The sequence below is a fragment of the Diaporthe citri genome (genome assembly GCF_014595645.1).
Source record: "Diaporthe citri strain NFHF-8-4 chromosome Unknown scaffold_4, whole genome shotgun sequence".
Lineage (NCBI taxonomy): Eukaryota > Fungi > Ascomycota > Sordariomycetes > Diaporthales > Diaporthaceae > Diaporthe > Diaporthe citri.
This window is the reverse complement of record NW_025064849.1, coordinates 1,045,991-1,069,427: the sequence shown is the minus strand read 5'-3', so window position 1 is coordinate 1,069,427 and position 23,437 is coordinate 1,045,991. Positions and strand designations below refer to the sequence as shown.

The 23,437-nt window shown below is 56.4% G+C and overlaps 7 protein-coding genes and 1 non-coding gene across 8 annotated transcripts; 3 read left to right on the top strand and 5 right to left on the bottom strand.

The window, feature by feature from the left end:
• Window positions 1–214: 214 nt before the first annotated feature.
• INS49_009491 (uncharacterized protein) lies at window positions 215–2,438 on the bottom strand (the record flags this gene model as incomplete). Its single annotated transcript, XM_043170221.1, has 3 exons — window positions 215–1,366; window positions 1,429–1,950; window positions 2,310–2,438. The coding sequence occupies 3 exons, from the start codon at window positions 2,436–2,438 to the stop codon at window positions 215–217; spliced, it is 1,803 nt and encodes a 600-aa protein (XP_043024786.1).
• A 1,223-nt stretch (window positions 2,439–3,661) lies between these two features.
• On the bottom strand, window positions 3,662–3,747 carry INS49_009490. The gene has a single exon. It is a non-coding gene; the product is annotated as a tRNA-Tyr (tRNA).
• Window positions 3,748–5,819: 2,072 nt separating this feature from the next.
• On the top strand, window positions 5,820–7,319 carry INS49_009489 (uncharacterized protein; the record flags this gene model as incomplete). The annotated part of the gene is made up of 1 exon (XM_043170220.1): window positions 5,820–7,319. The coding sequence occupies one exon, from the start codon at window positions 5,820–5,822 to the stop codon at window positions 7,317–7,319; it is 1,500 nt and encodes a 499-aa protein (XP_043024785.1).
• A 440-nt stretch (window positions 7,320–7,759) lies between these two features.
• Window positions 7,760–11,289, top strand: INS49_009488 (uncharacterized protein; the record flags this gene model as incomplete). Its single annotated transcript, XM_043170219.1, has 9 exons — window positions 7,760–7,774; window positions 8,080–8,328; window positions 9,116–9,195; window positions 9,369–9,650; window positions 9,810–9,931; window positions 9,990–10,221; window positions 10,274–10,498; window positions 10,670–11,107; window positions 11,157–11,289. The coding sequence occupies 9 exons, from the start codon at window positions 7,760–7,762 to the stop codon at window positions 11,287–11,289; spliced, it is 1,776 nt and encodes a 591-aa protein (XP_043024784.1).
• A 94-nt stretch (window positions 11,290–11,383) lies between these two features.
• INS49_009487 (uncharacterized protein) lies at window positions 11,384–13,029 on the bottom strand (the record flags this gene model as incomplete). Its single annotated transcript, XM_043170218.1, has 3 exons — window positions 11,384–11,923; window positions 12,017–12,098; window positions 12,164–13,029. The coding sequence occupies 3 exons, from the start codon at window positions 13,027–13,029 to the stop codon at window positions 11,384–11,386; spliced, it is 1,488 nt and encodes a 495-aa protein (XP_043024783.1).
• Window positions 13,030–13,572: 543 nt separating this feature from the next.
• On the top strand, window positions 13,573–14,175 carry INS49_009486 (uncharacterized protein; the record flags this gene model as incomplete). The annotated part of the gene is made up of 1 exon (XM_043170217.1): window positions 13,573–14,175. The coding sequence occupies one exon, from the start codon at window positions 13,573–13,575 to the stop codon at window positions 14,173–14,175; it is 603 nt and encodes a 200-aa protein (XP_043024782.1).
• A 295-nt stretch (window positions 14,176–14,470) lies between these two features.
• On the bottom strand, window positions 14,471–16,668 carry INS49_009485 (uncharacterized protein; the record flags this gene model as incomplete). Its single annotated transcript, XM_043170216.1, has 2 exons — window positions 14,471–15,133; window positions 15,190–16,668. 2 exons carry the CDS (start codon window positions 16,666–16,668, stop codon window positions 14,471–14,473), a joined length of 2,142 nt encoding a protein of 713 aa, XP_043024781.1.
• Window positions 16,669–19,075: 2,407 nt separating this feature from the next.
• Window positions 19,076–23,074, bottom strand: INS49_009484 (uncharacterized protein; the record flags this gene model as incomplete). Its single annotated transcript, XM_043170215.1, has 3 exons — window positions 19,076–20,715; window positions 20,812–22,486; window positions 22,571–23,074. 3 exons carry the CDS (start codon window positions 23,072–23,074, stop codon window positions 19,076–19,078), a joined length of 3,819 nt encoding a protein of 1,272 aa, XP_043024780.1.
• Window positions 23,075–23,437: the final 363 nt, after the last annotated feature.

The following is a 23,437-nucleotide window of genomic DNA, read 5'->3' as shown; positions in this document are numbered from 1 at the left end:
GCTTGGTCTTGGATCAGAGTAACTAGCTTGATGCGCCATCCTCTTTGAGAGACGCAATGGAGCCTCCCTGGGAGACGGGGATTTACATAAAGCTCGGCAATAGCTAATGAATGATTTCGCTCATGGGTATGAGGGGGCACATTTAACCTACTTCACATAAGTGAGACAGAAGTTGTAAGCATACGGTCGTTTTCGTTTTATCTGTCGATGCTACTCAATACCGAGTGTCAGCTTGTGGCTCTGGTAACTTCGTAGCCTCTCCATTCACTCCCCTGACGATAATTTGGAGCCTTTTGCCAGTAGTACTACCAGTATCCCCGTTGCTATCAGTCTCTCGCACCATCAATCTTTTTGCCAGGCACAGCGGATCTGTGACGCCAACCGAAGTCGCGGGTAGCTCACGCGATGGAGTAGAGCCCAAAGCCAAGGCGAAAGAATCGCAGAAGGACTCCCACGCTGCCGATGTCCTGCGCAGCCACAGCGAATAGGCCGTGTGCACCAGAGCAAGCAACACATGTACAAACACAACCGTCAGTGCGAGATAATACCCGACTCCGTTGGCGGAATAAGCCAGCCCAGTTAACAGCAGATCCCAACGCATAGTCGTGGACTGAACGCTCGACGAGCCGCCGCTGCCCGGTGCTGGAACCTCCAAGGTGCCGGCGAGCAGGGAGATCATATTCTCATCGCCTTGTGGGACTTGAAAGAGCGTCCTGGCGTCCTCCAATGTGCCCGCCTCACTTCCATTCTCTGAGTAGCCAGAATGAGCCATCCCGTCGGCCACAATGGCAGCGATTGCGGCTTCGATAACCTGCTGGGCTAAACCCAACCCGAGCCCGCGGCTTGCGTTGTTGTCGACGCCGAGGGCTTCAAGCATGGACGAAAAAGTCGTGTAGCCTTCGCGGGTGTTGTCCAAGATCGGCATAAGAGCATCCAGCCACTCTGGCCCCAGTCGGACATCCCTCCAGTGCGTGTAGTTGTTTGCAGGGAATTCGTAAGCATTTTCCGGCCACACTAAGCCATGTGCTGAGACGGAAGCATTGTAATATTCGGAGCCAAGCCATTCTGCCATTTCTGAACCCATGATATTCCCTTCGATCCATCTCGCGTCCACTGAACAGGCCGCCAACTGCTCTGATGTGGTCTCAGTCTTGGGAAGCTGTACGTTGAGATATGCACTTGACAATCTGTTTCCACCACCGTCATCCGATATTGCAATCATGCTTTCATTGAAAGACACTTCGGCCCATCTCGTGGCGATGCTAGATATGTTTGAGTACAGCTTGAAATTTATAGCAGGGGATGGCGCAACTATCACAGCGTCCGTCGAAGGACGACCAATAAGAGGCTGATTACGATACAGTGGCTGTTTCATCTGACCTTAGTTATCTGCCTTCTCATACTCGTATGGGTAAAAGGCGGGCTCACTATCGGGTCCAACGGTTCGACGGAATCCGACATGCTGCAACTAACCCGGACGACAGGAATTTGGCTCTTCATGACCGCCACTGTTGCGTCTCTTTTGCGATATCGATACTTGGCGTAGCCACTGAAGATAGAATCTGTCATGCGTGAGAAGATGGCTTTGAACCGCCAGTCAACTGAGAGAACCCGCGAAACGACGCAAGGAGCCAGCTGGGGCGTGATGGCCCAAGTATCGGGCCTGTCCGTCCCGTTCAGGTTGATGGTGATTTTCCTACGGACAAGGCCATCGGAAACCTCGATTGGGAAATAAGCATCTCCGAATGTCCATCCTTGAAGTGCTTGAGTGATGGCTGCGGTACTGCTCGTTGCGCATGTGTCGTTGATGAGCCCCACCAACGCCAGCGGACCGTCTTGAGATTGCGCACGCCCACATAGCTCACCATTTCGAAGCTCGTCAGGCCAGATGGTGCTGTTATCTCCGATTATGTGAAAGGTCGCTCCGCCCCCGGACCAGTCCGTAAACCACTGGGGTATCATCAGAACCGCAGATGACGGTCCAGAGAATACTGCGAGCAGGGTGCAGGTAAGCACAAGAGAAAACATCAATATCTTCTTCCTCAAGCTTTCAATTCCCTTTCGTCCGAACCACAGGTCAGGAGAGAACCAAAAAGACGGCTCCTGAAAGCGGGATGGAGCCGAGAGAAAGCCCAATGGCAAGCCATCTTTGCCGAAAAGGAGTTCGTTTCTAAGTACATCCCAAATGATGACACTCAGAGAGGCGATGATGGACATTTCCTGCGAAAGGGAAGCAGTCAGAGTATTGCGCCGATGTGATGTAGACTCCAATCCAGGGTACGAGACCAGCCTTGACGAGATTGACTCACAAACAACTTTGCTGTCACTTGTAACAGAAGGCTGTAGAAGGACTGTGAGAGTGAATCGACCTTCCCAAGGTACCCTGCTCCAACGAAGTAACCCTGAATGTTGAGAGCGGCCAGTACGGCGGTTGCCATTATGGGCGGGATATGTACGAGACATCGTTTGAAGGCCGGAAAGACTCCAGATCTCACGACAACGGTGTTCTTCTTTGTCCATACTGCCCTTGCCCAGTCCACACGAGCATGTAGCCAACGCTTCTTGACCGGAGTTCCCAAAGAAGGTGCGGGAACCGAAAGTTGCGGGATATTTCTCGCCCCTGGAATTGGTGTAGTGTTCATATTTGTAGAAGGCTTTCAGGTTAGAGGCGCTTGTCATTTGAAAAATTGGCGCTTCATGTGAATAGAGAGAGGAGTGTCAAGTGAAGAGAAGAATGAGCCCACAACACGGCGAACGACCTGGAGGGTCCTTATGTCTTTAATATTCTATTTCTATTCCTGGTGCTCAAGTAGGAACATTCTAGAGGACAAATTCGGAGTTTGCTGTGGCTGCTTATGGCGTGCATATCGATGAACACAAACAGTGACCTTGCATTTCAGCCGGTCAGCTCGGCGGCCCTTCATTGGATCTCTCTTTTTCCTTTTTTAGTAATGTTCGCATTCATGGCCTTTGTTGATGGTGGTGTAGAGATGTATTTTAAGCCGTGATCAGCCCATTCCTAGCACAGACTTGTGAAGATGCTGCGGGAATGTGGCAAGCAAAAGTAATGTTGTCGCTAGCCTCGTATCACGAGAGGGTCGAGAGACATAGCAGCTGGGCTCAAACACGTCAATTTAAGTTAAGTGGGCGCTATCTCTACAAGAAAGAAGGAGGGCATTCGGAGGGCCCTGGGGCATTACAGAAGTAGGCAGCCAGAGGGGCATGCCGTGGGGGCATAGTTTCTCACCTCGTCACAGAACATCTATACTCCTCAGCGTCTATGGTTTTATTTTCAGTCCCCGCACCCTACAACTAATACCAATGTATGAAGGAAATTAACAACCTCTTTCGTCTCGGTATGCTAGGCCCGGACATCCTATCCAGCCCGAGAGATGACCTAAAGTGCATATTTAAAGATAGATCTGACGATAGCATTGCTTTGTGAATTTCAAACATGACACAATTCCGCGCCCAGCTGAATACTGCAGCCTTTCTTCTAGGTGACTTGATAGGTTTCGCAGTCTACCCAGCCCCAAGGATAACAATGGTACCCTTAGAACTATTAAAGAATGATTAAAAATGCAAGTATATAGTAGATAGATTAATGGATAATTGATTTCAAAAAGCAAAGTAAGGCCGAAGCTAAAAGAAAACAAGATTATCTCCCCTCTCGGGATTGAACCGAGGACCTGTAGATGGCAATGTGTACAGTTACAGTCTATCGCTCTCCAGCTGAGCTAAGGAGAGATATGTCGCTTTCACTACTCAGGTAGGCGGTTGGGTTGCGCTTGCGAAATGTCGTCCATATCAGAGCAGGCTGGAAAATCGCCTCATCCTCGTTCCCAGCGGCTGGCTCCCAATATGTACCCTGGTTCTTGGTCGCAACCTGTACCTCTGCTGTTGTTCCCCAAGGTAAATCCAATGAGACTTTTGGTGGTTACTCCAGCTGGTCCCAAAATAGCCTACATACACATCGTGCACGCAAATTGCCACAAAATTCAACCGTGAGGGTTTCCGATCTTCTTTTTCATTTCAACTGAGTTGAAGATGGAATCAAGGGCAAAAGAGTCGTTGAGTGGGGAGGTCGAATCGTTCTCAAAGTTGCACGGAGTCTGCCCTGTATCGTATCGAACCTCTCAGCAGGTGAATCGTCTTGAAATCAAATCGTTCTCATACATTTGCACTGACCCATTTTGTGTTGATCTTTTGTAGTGACAGCTCCCAAGAAACATAACTGGATGCGCCCCTGGTGACCGCGATGGGTCCACCAAGAGTGTCAACCTTACTATTGAGTCTCTGCAGATCTTCCAACACGACCATCGTTGCTCAACCCCCGTCCAAAGCTTGTCGGACCAGTATGGTCAGCCACGTCATTCCCATTTCGTCGCAGACAGCCACTCAGCCGAATGCCTGGGATTTGATGCGATGATCATCAGATTTCGAGTGATATTGTGGAAGGGCAACGAAATGCGCGCACCAGTAATAGACAGGTCAAAACAAGCTTTATAGTGGGTGCATGTCTCCAGTATTTAAGCAACCGCCATTCGGACTTGGCCAATCGCCAAGGCCAAGGCCAAGAACATAGCTTGAGATGATATCTTGGCCTTGGAAGCAGAGTCGAGAGCTGCGTCTGTTTCCGAAATGAGTAGCAAGAGGCAATAGCGCCAACTTGGAATGGCAAGGAAAACGATCATCTGGGATGAATCGCCGATGAGATGTCGATGATTACCTCTGCAATCGATGGCCTTCGCTGCATGTGCCGCCGACAGGGTCTGGACTCCTTTGGCGGGTATAGGACGCATATCGAGAAATGTGCAGCGATTGCCTTCTCCGCCTACGTGCCGTGAACCAGACTTTTCGTGAGATAGTTCATGGTCCAGTGCTGCGAACCTCCCCGGTGAGCCAGACTGTAACCCGTGCTTCACGACACTACCGTTCGCGATGTTTAGCAATCAAGCTTACCCCAAGCTGCTCTCGACAGGGTGGAATGGAGTGAACGGGCATTGGCTCTCTAGCAACTCCAATGCATGCCATTCAGCGAAACAGCGAGCAGGACCAAATCATAATGGATGACTCATCACTGCATTGGTTCAACTCCAACAGTTCATCCAGTTTATTCGATCGGCTAGAAACGTGGCGGAAACTAACATGGCACATGGGCTGCAGCCGACACCTCGGCCGAATGATCTGCGAACAGCTTCCTAAATCCAGGCGGACCCCTGCCGTGACTTCGCGAATGTCTAGAGCCGTACCTCTTAGGCAAGGAACATGCGTGGCTATGGCGACGCGTGTGCCATACCGTCTTCTCTTTCCAGCCATTCCCCCTTTCCCCTCTTTGCAAGATTTGGAGACTCCGGCTTAGACGGAACATCTATTCCGCGTTTAATGCCGCCGAGAAGTAACTTTACGTCTGTCACGAGGACGAATCGTGCAACGCTAGAGAGTGACAGTCACAAGGCACATACGTTACGACGTAGCATCCGCAAACAAGCTTTCGTCGGTATTGGCGGAAATTTGTGCTAATTTGGTATTTCGTATGCTACCATTGACCTAGAACCGGACGGGGACCTCTTTTGGGTTCGGGGAACCCCCGTGAATAGTATCATGTCGTCGCGAAAACGGTCAACCCCAAAAAGAAAAAACAAAATGATAACTGAGCAGGTCGTACACGGGCACGGTTTAAAAGCCCACGATCTGGCTGTTGTTCGGTGGCAGTTTGAAGCTCGCCATCCATGAGTTGAAGACGCTCGCGGACCTGCCCATCACAACAAAAATTTCCTACGTTTCCTTCGTTCCCTTAGCAGTAGCGACCACACAAGATGTTCTCACGGTCAAGCCTCGCCGCCCTGGGCCTTGCTGCCATGGGCTCCCTCGTCTCGGCCGGGCCCTGCGACATCTACTCGTCCGGCGGCACGCCCTGCGTCGCTGCTCACAGCACGACTCGCGCCCTGTACAGCTCCTATTCAGGCTCGCTCTACCAGGTGCGCCGCGGATCCGACAGCGCCACGACCAACATTACGCCGCTGTCCGCCGGCGGCGTTGCCAATGCCGCCGCCCAGGATTCCTTCTGCGCCGGCACGACCTGCCTGATCACCATCATCTACGACCAGTCCGGCCGTGGGAACCATCTTACCCAGGCTCCGCCCGGCGGTTTCAAAGGCCCGGAGGCGAACGGCTATGACAACCTGGCCAGCGCCATTGGCGCCCCGGTCACGCTGAACGGCCAGAAGGCGTACGGCGTCTTCATCTCGCCTGGCACGGGCTACCGCAACAACGCTGTGAGCGGCACTGCTACAGGTGATGCGCCGGAGGGCATGTACGCTGTCCTCGACGGAACCCACTACAACAATGGCTGCTGCTTCGACTACGGAAACGCAGAGACGAGCAGCACCGACACCGGTAACGGCCATATGGATGCCATCTACTACGGTACCTGCACCATCTGGGGCACCGGAGCCGGCAGCGGCCCCTGGCTCATGGCCGATCTCGAGAACGGCCTCTTCTCCGGCAAGAGCGCTGGCCAGAACACAGCTGACCCGACCATCACCAACCGCTTCTTCACCGCGGTCGTCAAGGGCCAGCCGGCCAACTGGGCGCTCCGTGGAGGCAACGCCGCATCCGGCTCGCTGTCGACGTACTACAACGGCGCGCGCCCGTCTGGGTACAACCCGATGAAGAAGGAGGGGGCCATCATCCTCGGTATTGGAGGCGACAACAGCATCAGCGCGCAGGGCACCTTCTACGAGGGCGTCATGACGTCCGGCTTCCCGTCCGACGCCATCGAGAACTCGGTGCAGGCCAACATCGTCGCGGCCAAGTACGCCACGACGTCGCTCAACAGCGGCACGGGCTTCACCGTCGGCAACTCCATCTCCCTGCAGGCCACCACCGCGGGCTACACGGACCGGTACATTGCGCACACGGGGTCCGCCGTCAACACGCAGGTCGTCAGCTCGTCGAGCGCCGCCGCCCTCAAGCAGCAGGCGAGCTGGACGGTGCGGGCCGGGCTGGGCAACAGCGCGTGCTACTCGTTCGAGTCGAGGGACACGGCGGGCAGCTACCTGCGGCACTACAACTTCGAGCTGCAGGTCGGCGCCAGCGACGGCAGCAAGCAGTTCAAGGAGGACGCCACCTTCTGCACGCAGGCCGGCCTCAGCGGCAAGGGCAGCTCCATCCGCGCCTGGGGGTACCCCACCCGCTACATCCGCCACTACAACAACCAGGGCTACGCCGCGAGCAACGGCGGCGTCCACACGTTCGACGCCGCCTCGTCGTTCAACAACGATGTGAGCTTTGTGGTCGCTACTGGCTTTGCGTGAGGGCCGAGCGGGAACGTGAAGAGACACTGTTCGACTCACAATATAAATTTCTATAGCCAACATGCTCAATACATTATACTTTTATCTTTGTCTTTACTCGGAAGTGTTCTCTTATGCGTGGAAGCCTCTGTCATGTGGGGCCTTATTATCATGACTTTTAAAATGAACATAACTATGTACGTGTTGCTCCTTGTTTCCTTATCACGTACGGTTGCCGCGAGTAGAGAAAGTGAGGGTCTTCAACCCCTCACCGTCTGTGACATGTACAGTAATTACCCTGCAAATTTAGCCTCCCGGCTTCACACTCTGCCATCAAGATTCAATGTTCCACAACAGGTGCATCACTAGAGAACTCAATTTCTCGTCGGCAACACGCAACTTCTACAACTCAACCCCAACAATCTGCGAGAGGAAGAAGAAAAAAATCATACAACACGCATATGAAGCTCATCATGGTAAGAACCGCCACCGCCTGGGCCTTGTTGCTGGGTCCTGCCCTTGGCGAAAACAACGGCTATTGCTACGACGCCGAGCAACACCCAATCAAATTCTCAGACTTGGGAAGCAGGCTGGACATCACGCAGGCCCTCAATGAGACGTGCGAGACCCCAGTTGGCGACCAAATGTATGCCTGTAACGCGGCGGTAAGGACCCAAACATACGATAGGGGAGGGGGAAAAAAATTACAAATGCCATGTCTCACACATCTTCAATACCGAACAACTACTTTTTCGCTGACATTGACTAATCCCCTCCGCAGAAAGCTCTCAACGTCCCCATGCCGAACGACGCTTCCCGCACCTTCGTCTTCCACTTCGCAAGCCTGCACTACGTGAATCAGAGTATCCCCGACACGGGCCCCTGTGGCGACGTCTATCTCTCCCGCGCAAGCTGCGTCTACCTGGGCCTAGCCGCGATAGACACGTGCGAGCGCGGCGGCGAGGTCACCGTCAACGAGACCGTGGCTGCTGGCGGAGGGGAAGGGAGGCCCGTCACGGCTTGGTTGCAAGTTATCCCGTTTATGTAGAGTCGTGGTTTTGAAAATATGGTACTTGCATAAAATCTCCATTTTGGTTTATGCCTATGGGGGGGGGGGCTCCCGTCAAAAACAGGCAGAGCCATTCAAGGATCTAGTTGATTATCACTAGGCAATCGCTCTCCCAATGATAGCTCCTTCGCCCTTGTTGTTATGGAATGTTATGTCCATTACTGTCGCGTATATAAGGACCCGGGTATACTATGCATTAGTGGCGTCACTTTTGTCCTTATAGTATAGCGGCCAAAAACGTGACAATTACTCAGTAGCGATAACAGCGAATTAAGCGTGGTCGGTTGGCTATGGAGACACCCGGTGATGACAAAGCTCCAGCTGTTTCAGTCCAATGTATTCCGGCACGTGGAGTCGTTGCTATTGCGAATTCCACGTTGAAAAAATCCGAAAAGGAAACAAAAAATGATGCAATGGTCCAGTTAGACTACCTTGAAAACATTCATTTGTGTAGTTCGTTTACGTTCCGGCAGCTCCGAGCAGAGAACAAGTTTTTCCAGGAGTCCGAAAACAGCAAGAGACGGGGCCTCATCGCGATAACTATGTCACGTGTCACAACCGACACGTCGACGAGCTTTCCGTCTCCCCTGAGTTACTTGAAATATCCGATCTTGACATCAAAACATTGACTCCCAGTGTTGTTAGTTTCACGGTCTTGGTCAACGCCGAGCGCCGAATGCAGTGTCCATGGATTTAACACCGCGCCAATCCCCGAATACCCCAAACCGCGACCGCGCGACCCTCAAAGACCTGCTCAGATCGCGACAACAAAGCCGCAACGGCGTACGCGGAAACCCCAGGTCATGTCTACCGTGTCGAGAGCGAAAGGTCAAGTGCGATAAGCAGCTGCCGTGCTTGACCTGTGAGAAGCGTGGACACCCGGATTTGTGCGACTACGAAAGTTCCACACCTCAATCATCGGGCACACGGCGCTCGACTGCACGATCTGCAGCGAGAGCGCGAGTGGTTAGTCGGACGCCAGACCTGTCTCGTGGGAACAGAGAAGATGCGGCCATCCTCGACCGGAATAAGGGCCGGGCAGGAGAGGATGACCTCCCTAGCCCCTCGGTGCAGGTCACCGCCAATGCGGACGCGGTGTCTTCGTTGAGCAATGCACCCACCGTTCGCGACACCAGCGACGGTCTGTTCTTGGCCGACACATCCGTGGTCACTATGGCTCGACGGCGGTCGGTCCAGTCGAGAGATGATCCAGCGCGGCAGTCCGCTTTCGAGACAGGCATTCTACCTCTCCTTGGCGTCAGCAAAGACGACAATGCGTCGATGTTGACATATCAGTCCCTGCCTGGTGACCAGGAGATTGTCAGCCTATTTGAACACTTCTGTCGGAGAGTGCAACCTTTTCATGGCATTGTGTACAATTTGGATGCTATCGAAGAAAAGATATGTCGATTGATCAACATGAAAACAGGCGCGAATTGCAGGAATTGTCCCGAGCCGCTCGAGGATTCTCGTTGGCTGTCCCTGCTTCATGCCATCCTCGCCGCTGGTGCTCAATTCTCCGATATGGACTTGCAGCAGCGGACCATCGTCGCACAACGACACAGTACGCCCTGAGCTGTATATTGCGTCATGTTTCAGGCTTGATACTAATTTTGTTGCAGCAAAACAAGCATTCGAGCTGCTTCGATCAACAGACTACGTTGCCCGGCCATCGGAAGAAGCTGTTCAAACCCTACTTCTACTAGGGAATGTGCTCCAAAATGATATGAAGCCCCAGACGGCCTGGATTCTCGGAGCCACGACCATAAGACTTGCGCAATGCCTCGGTCTTCACAGGAAGACCAACAGCCAGCCCCTGCCCTCAATTTCTGATAGAGACGCAAAGAACCTGAGGTACTTCGATTTCGCGCCTCCTGCCATAGATTGCATGCTAACGGATCAAGAGGCTGGCAATCGTCTGGCAGGATTCTTTGCTAGCGCTTGCTTTCGGTCGCCCCCCAGCATCTCACGAATTTGACTTCATAGGCGATTTGGCCCCCCTGGCCGACCAAGACGGCAATGGCCTTTCGTATCTCGAAGCCATGAGCTGGCTCTGCCACGTCACGCTGCCTCACCTGGCCCCACGAGCGAGTTCACCAGTCCAACCAGTTCCAATAATCAACGATATCAAGTGCATAGAGTCTTCTCTAGCACCACATCTGGTCGATTTGAGAACAAGCACATCAATCTCGCAAATTCAAGAGCACTATGCCTTTGAACTGCACCGGCACTTTGTCATTTCCACTCTTTGCCGGCCGTTTATGTCCAGCCGAAGATCATCAGATTTAACGGAAAACGACAGGTTGCACGTCCTTGGTCAATTTCAGGAATCTCTGAGACGCAGCGTACGGGCCTACGTGCGCCTGAGGTCGATCACGGAACACGCGAGACGCTCTTGGGCCTTCATACACAACGGACTGACGTCCATCTTGCTCCTGAGTCTCATGCGAGAAACAAGGCACTTGCCAGAAACGCGGGTTCTTCAGGACGAACTCATCGCCAGTCTCTCCGAGGGCAAAAGCGATTCGGGCTCGGCTGCTGAGCCAGTTTCCGCGAGTCACCTGCCGGCGACTCTCCAGAAAGCACTCCAGGCACTCAAGACTCTCCGAGCGCTGACGGACCGTGACGCAAACATGCAAGAGTCACGAGTCGATGATACCAGTACGGGCCAACCATCAGCATCCGCAGCTAGACCTGAGTTTGACCCAGGTGACGAGCCGGGGCCCATGGAGCAGGACAGGTAAGTCACGCTATCCCGTTGAAAGGTTTGCTGAAAGCTAACTACTCAGCTTCTGGGACATGGATGGCTTCAGCTGGGACTTCCCAGTTGACTTGGACATGTCTCCCTTAGGCGCATTCGATTACATCATGTCGGACCAGAACTTTGGCGGAGGCAACTCATTTCCTCCAAACGCGATGTGAATCCAATGACGCTTGTTTGATACCTCGCAACTTCTATCTATGGTCCCAACTCACCCTTCTACGTCTATATTCTATTGCAATTGGGGCTCTCTACTCACTTTTTCGAAGTGTACCCAAAGCTCTCCCACCTCTGAAGCACCTTCTCCTGGACGTCAGCAGGGAACGACTCCTTGAAGTCCGCAGCCTCCCAGTCCCGCCCGGTGGTGTACTCCGTCGGCATCAGGGCGTCCGAGACGACCTTTCCGCCCACGCGCGGGTTCCCGTTGCCGTGCGACATGTACGGGATGAGGGGGAAGCCCCGGACGTCCTCGAAGTGGTACTCGTCCAGCCCCGGCCGGCAGCGCGTGCAGAAGGCCCACATGACGTCCTTGAAGTTGTAGACGTCGATGTCCTCGCCGACGAGGACGAGGCGGTGGATCGTGTAGCCCACCTTGTCGTTGAAGACGACGTTGCCGATGGTGCGGCAGAGGGCCTCGGCGTTGGTCTTCATGGCGCGCAGCTTCTCGGTGTCGACCTGGAGGGCGACCCACGTCACCTGCGACTCGAAGGGGGAGAAGGCTTCCTTGATGGGGAGGCCCTTTGACTTGAGGAGGTGCCCGATCTCGGCAGCGGCCAGGGGGCCGATCATGGTGTGCTTTCCTCGGGAGTCAGCTACTCTGTTGCAGTCAGTCACGTTGCGGACTGGTCATCTCACCGTCTCGTCAGTCAATCGGCCGCAGTTGCAGACGGGCATAATGGCATCCTTGCGGTGCGTGATAAGGTCGACCCTGTACTTTGGCTGCGCGTGCGCATCGCCGGGGAAGACATAGCTACGAACAAGATGTCAGCATCGCGCGGCCCAGGAGGGATTGATATTATCTCGCCAAATACGTACCCGTGCATCTCTCCAAACGGCCCCTCAGGTACCGTCTCAGTAGCCGAGCAGACACCCTCGAATATAATCTCTGAGTTGGCAGGAACATAAAGCCCGTTGGTGTCACACTTGACAACCTCCAACGGCGTCCCGACCAGAGATCCGATGTATTCCGCTTCGGATAAACCCCCTGGCAACGGCATGCTCGATGCCATGATGGCCGCCGGCGGGACGCCAAACGCCAATGCCCACGGCATATCCTTGCCTTCCTTCTTCCACATCTGGTGGATCTGCCAGATATGCTGCGGCTCGATAATGAGCCCCGCGAGGTGGTTCTTGTCGTGCACCATGGCGCGAGCAATGGACCAGTTAGTCCACTTGCCGTCGGGGGACTGGACGATGTGCATGCCATACGTCTGGATGTACTTGCCGCCGTCCGACTTGTGCAGCATCGGCGCAGGCAGCCTCGTGAGGTCGAACTGGTCCGGCGTCAGGCGGACCTCCTTGCACGACCCAGACTCGACGACGACGGGCGGGATCGGCGCGGCGCTCTTCGCGGCGACCATCCTGTCGAGGATCTCCTTCATGCCCGACGCGGGCGGGAGGCCCAGGTGCCTCGCCAGGCGCCCGAAGCGCTGGCCGGGGTCGGCGCGCAGCGAGTTGGGCGCGCCGAGGATGCGCCAGAAGCCGTCGGCGTCCTGGCCCTTGAGCTTGTTGAAGAGCGGCGCCCGCTCGTCGTTCTCGACGACCTTGCGGATGATGGCGCCGACCTCGAGGTCCGGGTCGCATTCTTGGTTGATCTCGACGAGGTCGCCGTCGGTTTTGAGTGATTCCACAAAGGAGCGGAAGTTCATGTGTGGTAGGTCTTGGGGGTTTGTGGATGTCATTTTGTGATGATGGTGTAATTCTTCGGTTTAATATTCGACGCTTCAATGGTGACAAGTAAGACTATAGTAGAGGACGAGAGCCGATTGAATATTGATTTGCTTTATTTCACAGAGTATTCAACCTCGGAGACGGCCGAGATATATCTATATCTCACGTCCTACACCATCGAATGATCGAACGATAGCCAGTGACAACAGCATAGAGGGAGCCCTCCGAACTCGCCGAGAGGCACGATACTCCGAAATCCCCGGGCCCACGAGCGGGTCCATCCACCGAATGAAGCTCACTTGAATAAGACCACTTCGAGTGAAGGCAAACTCGGCGAGTTCGGACTATCTGTACTTATCAACGTCCCCTAAGATCGGTTTTATGTGGTCTTCCAAATATCGTATGACAACCCCAAGTCATATTCTCAATCTCGAGTCAAGCAAGACCAAAGTGGGCCAAACCTCTTAACCTATCACCAAGACCACAGCCATTGGACTCTATCGCCAACTCATTACGCTTTTCCAATCTCACCATCTCATACCACCACAACCACAATGAAAGAAACAACCCCCCGCAAAAAGATAATCGTCGCCATAACAGGCGCAACAGGCGCCCAGATCGGCATCCGCCTGCTCCAGACCCTCCGCCGCCTCAACGTCGAGACGCACATAATCATAAGCAAGTGGGCCGCCGAGACGATAAAGTACGAGACGGACTACACGCCCGCGGCCGTAAAGGCCCTCGCCGACCACGCCTACAGCTCCCACGACCTCGCCGCCCCCATCGCGAGCGGGTCCTACCGCGTCGACGGCATGGTCGTCGTCCCCTGCTCCGTAAAGACCCTGGCCGCCATCAACGCGGGCATATGCGACGACCTGGTCACGAGGGCCGCGGACGTGTGCCTCAAGGAGCGCAAGAGGCTGGTCCTGTCCGTGCGGGAGACGCCGTTCAGCGAGATCCACCTGAGGAACATGATGGAGGTCACGAGGGCCGGGGCTATTGTTGCGCCGCCGGTGGTGGCGTTCTACACGAAGCCGGCGTCTATTGATGATATTCTCGATCAGATGGTGGGGAGGTTGCTTGATTTGTTTGACCTGGATGCGAGGAATTTTGAGAGGTGGGATGGCATGCAGAAGAGTACCACAAGAGCGACATAAGAGTCGATGCTCTCAACTTGAAGTCTTGTTCATGGTTATAAATTTATTAATCAGACCTTGTCTTGCTAAAATAAAAGAATAGGAGAGAAAGTTGCCTCTGATCGCTCTGTTTTAAGCACAAGTGACTTATCTAGCTGATGTGACACAACCAACCACATAAAACTCCCTCTCCTATTCAAGTTCACGTCCCATGAATATGCAGAAGAGACTACTCATTTGTAAAAAATTGATATTACGCCTCGCATGCTATTATTTCCCCTTTTGAGAATACAACGCCATTCATGTAGGAAGCTGTCTACTCCAGCCCCATTACAGCCTCATCGCCAATTCCCCAGGACCCACCCCGCCGGTCCTTGGAGATCTCCAGCCCAAGCCCGGGCCCCAGACTCGCCTGGTCGTCCTCGCTCTGCACTTCACTAGTGCGCCGGGCCCGGCTGCCTACAGAGTATGGTGATACCACAGCTGACCGCGGGCTGCTGGTGACGCTTTCGTCTCGTCTATGTTGCTTGCTGCCTGCTGCCGCGGCGGCGGCGGTATTATCAGTGACCCGGCGCCGCAGCGAGGGGATTAACTTCATCGACCGGGATGAAGTCGACAGCACAGACGACGCGTCGTCCTTTTCCCTTTCCGAGGCCGTCTTATCCCTGCCTGGGCTTTCAACGTCTTCCTCCTTGATCTCTTTGAGAGTATCGTTGGGCCGATGAAGGTCAGGCATGCTCATCGTTTCGTAGTTCGGCGAGAAAGTCGTGATAGGGGGCGCGAGGGTAGGTGTCTTCGGCCGGGGCGGGAGGGATGGCCGTGGTTCTAAAGTAGGTGTTGGCGAGGATTCTTGGGGAGGCTCCTTGGCTTGTTCGGTTTCTTCGTCGCTGTCCACCTCCACCAGCTCCGCGTCGCGGTACCACTTCCGCCTTCGCGTCCATCTCCCCCAGCCGTCTTGACCACGTCGACCGTTTTGCCACTATGCGAAGGAGTCAGTTGCTGTCCAGTGTATGTAAGCTGGTATGAGAGATATACCTTGTTGTCATAGAATATCCAGCCGTTCTTCCCGGCCTCGCCGTCGTAATTCCACTCGGCCTCTGCACCTCCCGATGCCCCACCATTCGCCGCCTCGTCCGACACGCCATCCACCCTCCACCTGCTTCCGCGGACCCACCGCCACCGCATGCTGCTGTCGTCGTCGACCCCGGGCAACTCGAACTTGTCCTTGGGCGGGACAGGATTATTGTGCTCGTCAGTCCAGGCTGCCCTCTCGTACGCGAACAGACTGTTTGTCCAACCGAGCCCAACCCACCGGCGCTGGTTCTCGTATATGATAAAGGTGAACCTGACGCCGGCGTCCGTTGCCCCACGGGCTCGGCGTATGGCCTTGGTTAGCTCGGATTGTGCTTGAGCTCTGGCATTTGACGATACGCCCTTGGATTTAGACGGCTCCTTTTCGAACGTAGGGTGCTCGTTCCCCTTGTTCTTGTCCTTGTTGGCTTTCTCCGGCACAGCAATATCCAGGCCCGTAATGAGTGCCGCGAACTTCCTCACGCTGGCGCTGCGCCACAGTATTGTTCTCCCCGCCTTGACCACTCTGGCATGCCATGTGAGTATTATGGTTCCAAAAACGAGGATGACCCTCCGCGTGGAAATGATCCGAAACGGAGGAAAGGTTAAGGCGACCCAAAAGGGAGTGCACATCAATATCCGTATGAACAGCGTCGTCAAGGCGGGCCTCGTGGTGGCACTGGTCGCCGTGCGCTGGGTGCTGAGGAAATCGGTCAATTCCAACAGGGGCTCCATGAGGATATTACACCTCGCAGTCAGCTCCTTTAGTGTTTCCACGATCTCGTCGAGCGTCTTTTGATGTTTTGTGTTTGTGGCCTCCGACCCGGCCCTCGTATGGTGTCCTCCCCCGGTTCCCGCGGCCGCATTTGCAGCTGCCGGACCCGAGTTCTCAGCCGGTGCCTTCTTCCCCTTGCCCTTCGAAGTTTTGGGAGCATTCCCACCTCCCGCACCGCCGTCCTCGTTCCAGCCACTGCTACTCAGAGGGCTGAACCGCCTTCCATACATGCCGAGTATTACAATGAGGACCAGCACCACCGGCCCTGCGAAGCGCACTGCGACATCTCCGTACAGCACTGTGGCCCAGAAGACAGCGACCAACAGGAAGCTCTCCCACGGATCGGCCGTCGTCCAGCTGAGCAGCCCGGTGAGCTTGTTCAAGGGCAGCAGGAAGGGGTGGCTGTATGCGAGGGCGCGGGTGACCTGGGGAGGTGTGGCCAGGAGCAGCGGGGACTTCTGGTGGACGAGGATGGTGGACAGTCGCTTGGCGGCTGAGACGGGTTGGGATGACGACAGGGTCGCTGGAGAGAAGGAGGCGTAGGTCGGCTTGGGTTCGGCGGCGGCGGCGCCTAGGTAGGAGGCCGGGCCGTCATCGTTGCGATTTGGCGAGTGGGTGGAGGAGGAGCTGTCGAGGGTGTCGCCTCGTTGGCGACGAGGGGTGGACATGTGGGTTAGCCAGGGGATTTCCTGCGCCGGACGGAAGAGAGCTGGTTGTTAGCCCGGGTGGTGTGCCCGCGGATTGGAAGCGCCGGGTGGCGGTTATGTTATTTAAACGAAAGAGAGGATCGTTGGGCTCCAAATGAGGCGCTGACAAGCTCATGCGCTTGGGCAGGATCGGGGAAACGGGCGCATGACGGACGGATGCCTTGGAGGAGCTGAGACCGGATGCGCTGGATGACAAGCAGGCAGGGAAGAATATGTTGTCGCTGGGTAGGTGCAGTATGCGTAGGCAGTCGAGATTGTAGAGGAAGGTCATCAGAGTAGACCAGAGGAGGTCGGGGTGAGCATGAACAGCAGCGTCAATAGCAAACAGCGAGTGACGTTGCCACCTGCAAGCTCAACGACCTCCGACGGCCATGGTGCGGCTCCGGGGAGGAAGCTCCCAGGTGCCTGCCTGCACTTGCCCACTGGTCACACTGGCGGGCGCCAAGACCAGGCGAGCTGGTGGCATGAGCGGCCGCAGATCCAGGCGCCTGCACCTGCCCCCGACATTCGATGCAGAAGGGAGGCGTTGATACTATCGCAGATGTGACGGAAAGAGAGATGGAAGCGGAAAAAGACAATCAATATGCACTCACGATCGCAGCCATCTAAAGTCAGTTGTGGCTCCCCTTGTCCGTTGCCCCTCCTGCGCGGCAAGCACAGCTGCACGTAGCACCTGCCAGATCCACCGCCCAGCACAGCCTGCTTGCCTGGTTGCTTGCTTGCCCTTCAAACACCGCTCTTTCCCTCCACTGCAGCCTACCAGTCTGGCCAGTCTGCTCCGTTCCGTCTCTGCCGGTGCCTGAACGGGAAACTGTGGGCTACGACGTCATCGGTTGCGCAGGCCAGCGACAGCAGCAGCGATCGTGTGCAATGTCGGGGAAGGTATAGTTGTGAAATGGAGAATGCAGGGTATTGTGAGAAAAGAGGTGAGAATGATGAGTATTACAAGCGAGCCTGAACGACATCGCATTTCGTCCACCGTCGGCCATTCCGGCCGCCAGCCACAGGCGCACAAGCGCAAACGGTGGCCACGTGAGCCCGCCAGCCGTGAGCCGTGAGCAGATCCTTGGTCTCCTTGGTCCGAATTCTCCATCCTGGGCACCATCACATGCAAATTCCAGCTTCCTCTTCCGCCCAACTTAGCAGCGCAGCGTAGCATCCACCACCCACGCCGGACCAGGGGCAGCAGCAGCCCACCATGAGATATCCACTTCGTGGCATGTTTGGCACACAGTCCGAGATGCACAGAGAACCACGGTCCTAATCAGCATCATGCAGTACAGTACAAGCTTTGCACAACACCAGCCGACCCTCTGGCAGATGCTCTATCAGCCGCGGGGTTGTCCCATATGAGGCTGTCATATAGGTGGTTATGCCTCACGCGGGTATCCCACAAGAAGTTATGTCACAGGAAGTCATCGCACAGCAGGTTACCCCTTTTAGTACACGCAAGTTGATCCTAGAATGCATTCAGGTAGGTCTTCCTATCCCCAGGCAGGGCTAGCATAAAGGCTTTCACCATGAGATTATCCCGGACGACATGACCCCAGCGGGCCATGTACGGCACCGCTCATGATCAGACTGTCTGCATCCTCACGAATCACCCGAAAGTTTTGAGGGAACAATCAAGAAGTAGAAATTCATCGAGCTTTTTATTCTCAGGCAGAAAAGCAAACGCCCGTAAGTCAATCAGCCAGTCAGTCAAATCCAGCAGTGGGTATCGATCGAATGCCTCCCCCTTACAAAAAAAGTTCCATGCCATGCCATGCCATGCCCAGCCTTTGCCATATTCACCACTTCCACCACCACCACAATTATGTACCTAGCGGCTCTGTTCGGCCCTTCTTATTAACTTCAACCCTCCTTCACGCTCAGAACGAATGAGATACGTAGTTCCTTCCGTCCACAGAAACAAGAAAAGCAATGCAAGAGACAGGCTGTCTGTCCGTAATGTTGAGTCCGTGAGGATGAGCCCATGAGGAATAAAACCACCAAGGAAAACACATTTTTCAAGCCCATTAGCAGTCCCCGTGTTGAAAAAAGAGGGGCAAAATATCCCTCGCAAGTGAGTAAAAAAAACACCGCAATCTAAACAATCCGCCCGTGCAAAAAAGAGAAATCCGAGAAGAGAGAAAAGAGTCCGAACAGGGAGTAAATCCTCTCTCACTGTGCCTCGGCCGTGGTAGACCGGCGGTCGTCCGTCACCGCGCTGGAACGTCGACTAGATCCTTCCCTACACGAAAGAGAAGAAAAGAGAAGACCCGTTAGCCTGTCTGTTGTCCATCAAATACGTTAAAACCACCCCCGCTCCCCCCTTCCAAGGGGAGAAAAAGGAGTAAACACCGCACAGGCAGTTGTTGAGAACGACCTACCCACTACTGCCCACCTCCGCCTCGGGGTTCCACTTCCTAACCCAGCTGACGAACCTCCTCCCCTGGATCTTGGCGTTGAGCAGCCTCCCGCTCGCCGAGTTGGTCTCGAACGCGACCGCCTGCTCGCTGCGGTCCTTGAGCACCAGCTGCACCCACTGCCGGTCGCGCTCCGTCTCGAGCTCGATCCGCGACACTTTCGCCGGCTCGATCCCCGCCGACGGCACCGCGGCGGCGGCTTCCGCGGCGGACGTCTCCAGCGGCTCGGCCACCCCGCGCACCGGGTCCGTCGCCAGCCGCAGGTACCCCGCCGTCGGGCTGCTGCTCCGCGACCACCGCACCCCGCGCCCGGAGTCGCGGAACTGGCTCACGTCGAAGATCTCCTTCCTGTCCGGGCCGGCCCCGGGCGTCTCGGCCCGCGCGGTCGGCGTGGAGGAGGAAGGAGCTGCTGCGGGCTGCTGCTGCTGGGGCGCCGGCGGTGGTTTCTGGCCGTCGTGGCCCTGCTGCTGCGTGAAGGACGCCCGGGGGGTGTGCGGCGCCGGCCCAAAGGACGACGTCCGCACCGCCTGCCAGCGGTCCGCGTTGTTGCCGGGGATCATGATGGTCGGCGTGCTGCGCCCCGACCCATCAGGCACGGGCGTCGTGGACGCGCTGCGCGGCGGGCCCATCATGGGCGACTGCATCGGCGGCGAGAGGATGTGCGAGAGCGACGGCGAGTGCTGCGGCAGCGCGGCCTCCATCTGCTTCGCATGCTGCTGGGCCGGCGGCTGGAAGTGGTGGCCGTGGCCGTTGGTCTGCACCGGCACCGACGCCGGCCTCAGGGGCGCCGTGTCGCCGCCGCCGCCGCTCATCTGCGCCATGAGCGCGTCGAACCGCTTGTAGCTGTCGATGCCGTTCTCGGTGGCCGGCGCCGCGTCGGAGCGCATGCCCGCCGGGTTGAGGATGTTCTGCAGGTTCGAGTGCTTGCGCCCTCCCCCATCGCCCAGCTTGCCCATGCCCGGCGCCGCGAGCCCCGTCTGCTGCGACTCCGGGAACGTGCCGTCCGACCTCGAGCGCTGGTGGTCTGCCAGGGCTGGGCGCTGCGGCCTTGGGACTGCTGCGTCGGTGTCTGCCCGCGCTGGGGCGGTAGGCTTCGTCTCCGTTGGGGCAGAGGGCTTGGGACCCTCGTCGGCCACCTCCGACGCCGCCCTGCTGCGGCTGGCGGCCTCCCTGACGGCCGCTGCTGCTTTTGCCTGTGCCGTCTGCGCGCTCTTCCTCACCCGCTCGTGTTCCGAGAGGATGTTGGATAAACCAGCCTGGTCCGGATGTCCATTGGTGGGTTCCTCCGACGGCTTGGTCTCACCAGTCCGTGCGACGGCGGTCTCGACGGAAGCAATCTTCGGAGAGTCTTCGTCGCTCTTCTTGACGGGCGTGTCGTCCTCCATCTCGACATCCGATTCGTGGGTATCCGAGCCCGAGCCGCCTTCTACCCAGTTAGAGTCTCCGGCCCCGGGGTCTGGAATTGGCCCAATGTCCATCTTCATCGGGTCTTCTTCCTCCTCGCTGTCAGAGTCATCGCCGCTGCCGGGTGAATCGCGGCGACCGGGGCTCTTCCCGAACTGCTTGTCGAAAAAGGTCGGACTCTTATCGTCAGGCTTGTCTGCAGACCGCAGAGACAGCCCTTGGTCACCTACGTGAAGTGGATTCAAGTCAGCGCTCGCTCCACTTCCAAGCAGTCAGTCGTGGGAAAACCTACCAATCCAGTCTGCCTCGCCCTCCGGAGTTGCCGAAAGGGGCTCGCCAGGTCCAAGTCGCTTCAGCTCGTCCCAGCTGGCACGGTTGTTCATCTTCACCGCGAACCACTCCCGAGCCTTCCTCAGGCCGCTGATATCTACATTCTCGGGTGGGTTGTCCAGGTCGAGCTCCTGAAGCTTCTGGGCGGGCAGCCAGCCCAGCGACCAGGGCGTCCTGTCGAAGAACATGACGGGGTATTCACGCTTCTTGGCCTTTGCCTCGCCGTCCTCGTACGCAGGCTGCCACCCCTTGATCTGCAGGCTGACCCTGTCGACGCGGTAGCACTTCGGCACGGTCTGCATCAGTGGCAGCTCCTGGAACCTCTCCTTCAGGCCAACCTCCCGCAAGCTCCCGTCCGGTCGTATGGGCAGAACGACCAGCGAGTACCATTTCTTGTTCGACTGCCACAGCCCTTGGTAGAAATGACAGTCCTTAGGCACGGTGATGCTTGCCGCCGGCTTCTGCTCCCGCACCTTGTGCGGCTTGGAAGAGGTGAGATCGCCATTGACGTGGATCTCACCTCCTTCCCGCTCGGTCTTGGGCTGCTTCTTGTGGTTGTCCGTACGCTGCCTCCCCTCCTTGGTGAGGAGATTCCGGTTGTACGGCTCGTAGCCATCCTCGGCCACCGCGCGCTGGTACTCGTCGTTGTTGAGCTTCGCAAGCTCGGCGTTGCAGTCGGTCACGAGGTAGCCGCAGATCTCGATGGCCAGGTCGTGCGTCTTGGGCTGCATGTCATGCTGAGGGCTGTGCACGTGCTTGGCCGCGCCGTGGACCGGGTTGCCAAACTTGAAGTGCACGCCGTGCTCGTCGCACTTGACGATGTACCAGTTGCCCGAGCCGGTCTTGTACTCGAAGATCTGGTGCTTGAACTGCGCCTTGCCGTCCTGGTAGACCTCCGCGAAGCTGATGGTGCGCTGGACCCGCTTCTCCATGCCCACCACCGGCGCCGGTGGCGGCCGGTGGGCGCGAGGGCTTCGCTTGAGCGGCGACGGGCCATCCTGCCCTTGCTCGAACGGCCTGTCCCTGGTGCGCGGCCGCTTCATGGCGCTGGTCGCGGCTTCGGTGGCTGGCGAGTCAGCGGCCTTCCTTTTCACATCTTGTCGTGGGGTCGGTGTCGCGCCTTGGGAGGCACGACTTGTCAGGACGGGGTTGGAACTCGGAAGCGGCGGGACGTCCTGTCGCAGCGGACCCTCGGGCAGTTTGGTATCGCTGGCCAGAGGCTGGGCCACGCTTGGCAGTTGGTGACGAGGCGGCTCATGGGGATGATGCTCGGCGGGCACGTGATGGTGCGGCAGAGGGCGCTGGTGCACCGGCTCCGCAGGCATGCGCTGCTGAATTACGGGCTGCTGTGCCATAGACTCCGGGAGAGGCATCCGCTGAGGGCCCACAGGCTGCCGAGTCAAGGGCTCAGAAGGAAGGATGCGCTGGGGCGCAACCGGCTGTTGATGGTGATGCGGAGGCACCTCAGCGCGAGGAGGCATGCGCTGCTGCGCCTGATGAGCCATTGGCTCCGAACGAGTAGCATCCTGAGGCGCTGGCCCACGCGAAGCCGGCGTGGGAGTATTCACCGACTGGTGCGCAGGTGAAGTATTCGCAAAGGCTGGCGTTACAGGAGTCCCCTGCCCCGTGTTCGCCATCTGTACCTAGGTATGGTGTTAGTGATACTAAGACCTAGAAGTTTGTGCATATGTAGACAGGAAGAACCATAGGCTTTGACTGACTCGAATAGGATTAGGCTGGGGATGCGACGGCGTGTTACTGTTACTGTTCACCCTTGGAATTGCACTGCGAGCGGCGGACGGCATCGCCATAAGGCTCGTGATCTTATTATGGTAACGCTGCTCGATGGTGGTCTTGCTCGCCGCATGCTCGTCACGTAAGCGTTGCTGCTCCAGTCGAAGGCTGACTTGGTTGTTGATCGTGGTGGCGATAGCTGGCTGAAGATCTATAAAGGCCCGCTGTATACTCTCGTTGACCCTCTGCTGCAACTGTGAGTATAGGCGATTGTTCTCCAGATGGACCTGCTCCTCAAGCTGCCGGTGGCGGTGGTCGTGCTCGTGGTCGAGGCGCTTCTGTTCCTCCTGCTTGTCCTTCTTCAATGCGCGGTACTGCGCTACATCAAAATCGTCCTCCATCGGATTTGCCGTCGTGTCCATCCGATCTGCTGGCGACGCCGTGGCCGACGACGCCGGCGGGAGAAACTCGTTGACCCGTTTAGGATCCATCTTTGCGTCAACAGGGCAGACAGTTATGCGAACAAGTCTCTGCTGCTCCGGACATTTGATCTCGCTTCTGGTACTGAGGACCTGACCCTGCCGTCAGTACAATCTCATTATTGTCAAGGCTGAAAGCGAAGCTTGCTCCTCCTCTCCGAGTCCCTCCTCAGGTGTTGTATCCCAATGACTTTGTCGTGTTTATAAGCAGGTTGACCAGACAGAAAAGAAAGATTTTACAGGGATGTCCGTGTATGACCTCCTGCTTCACTTTCCAGCTGCAGTTGCACCTTTTCCAGCTCCTGCACTTCGATCAAGACCAGTCATGGATGAATGTGAAGCAGCAAGTATGACCCAAAAGCTCGGTGACTCTTG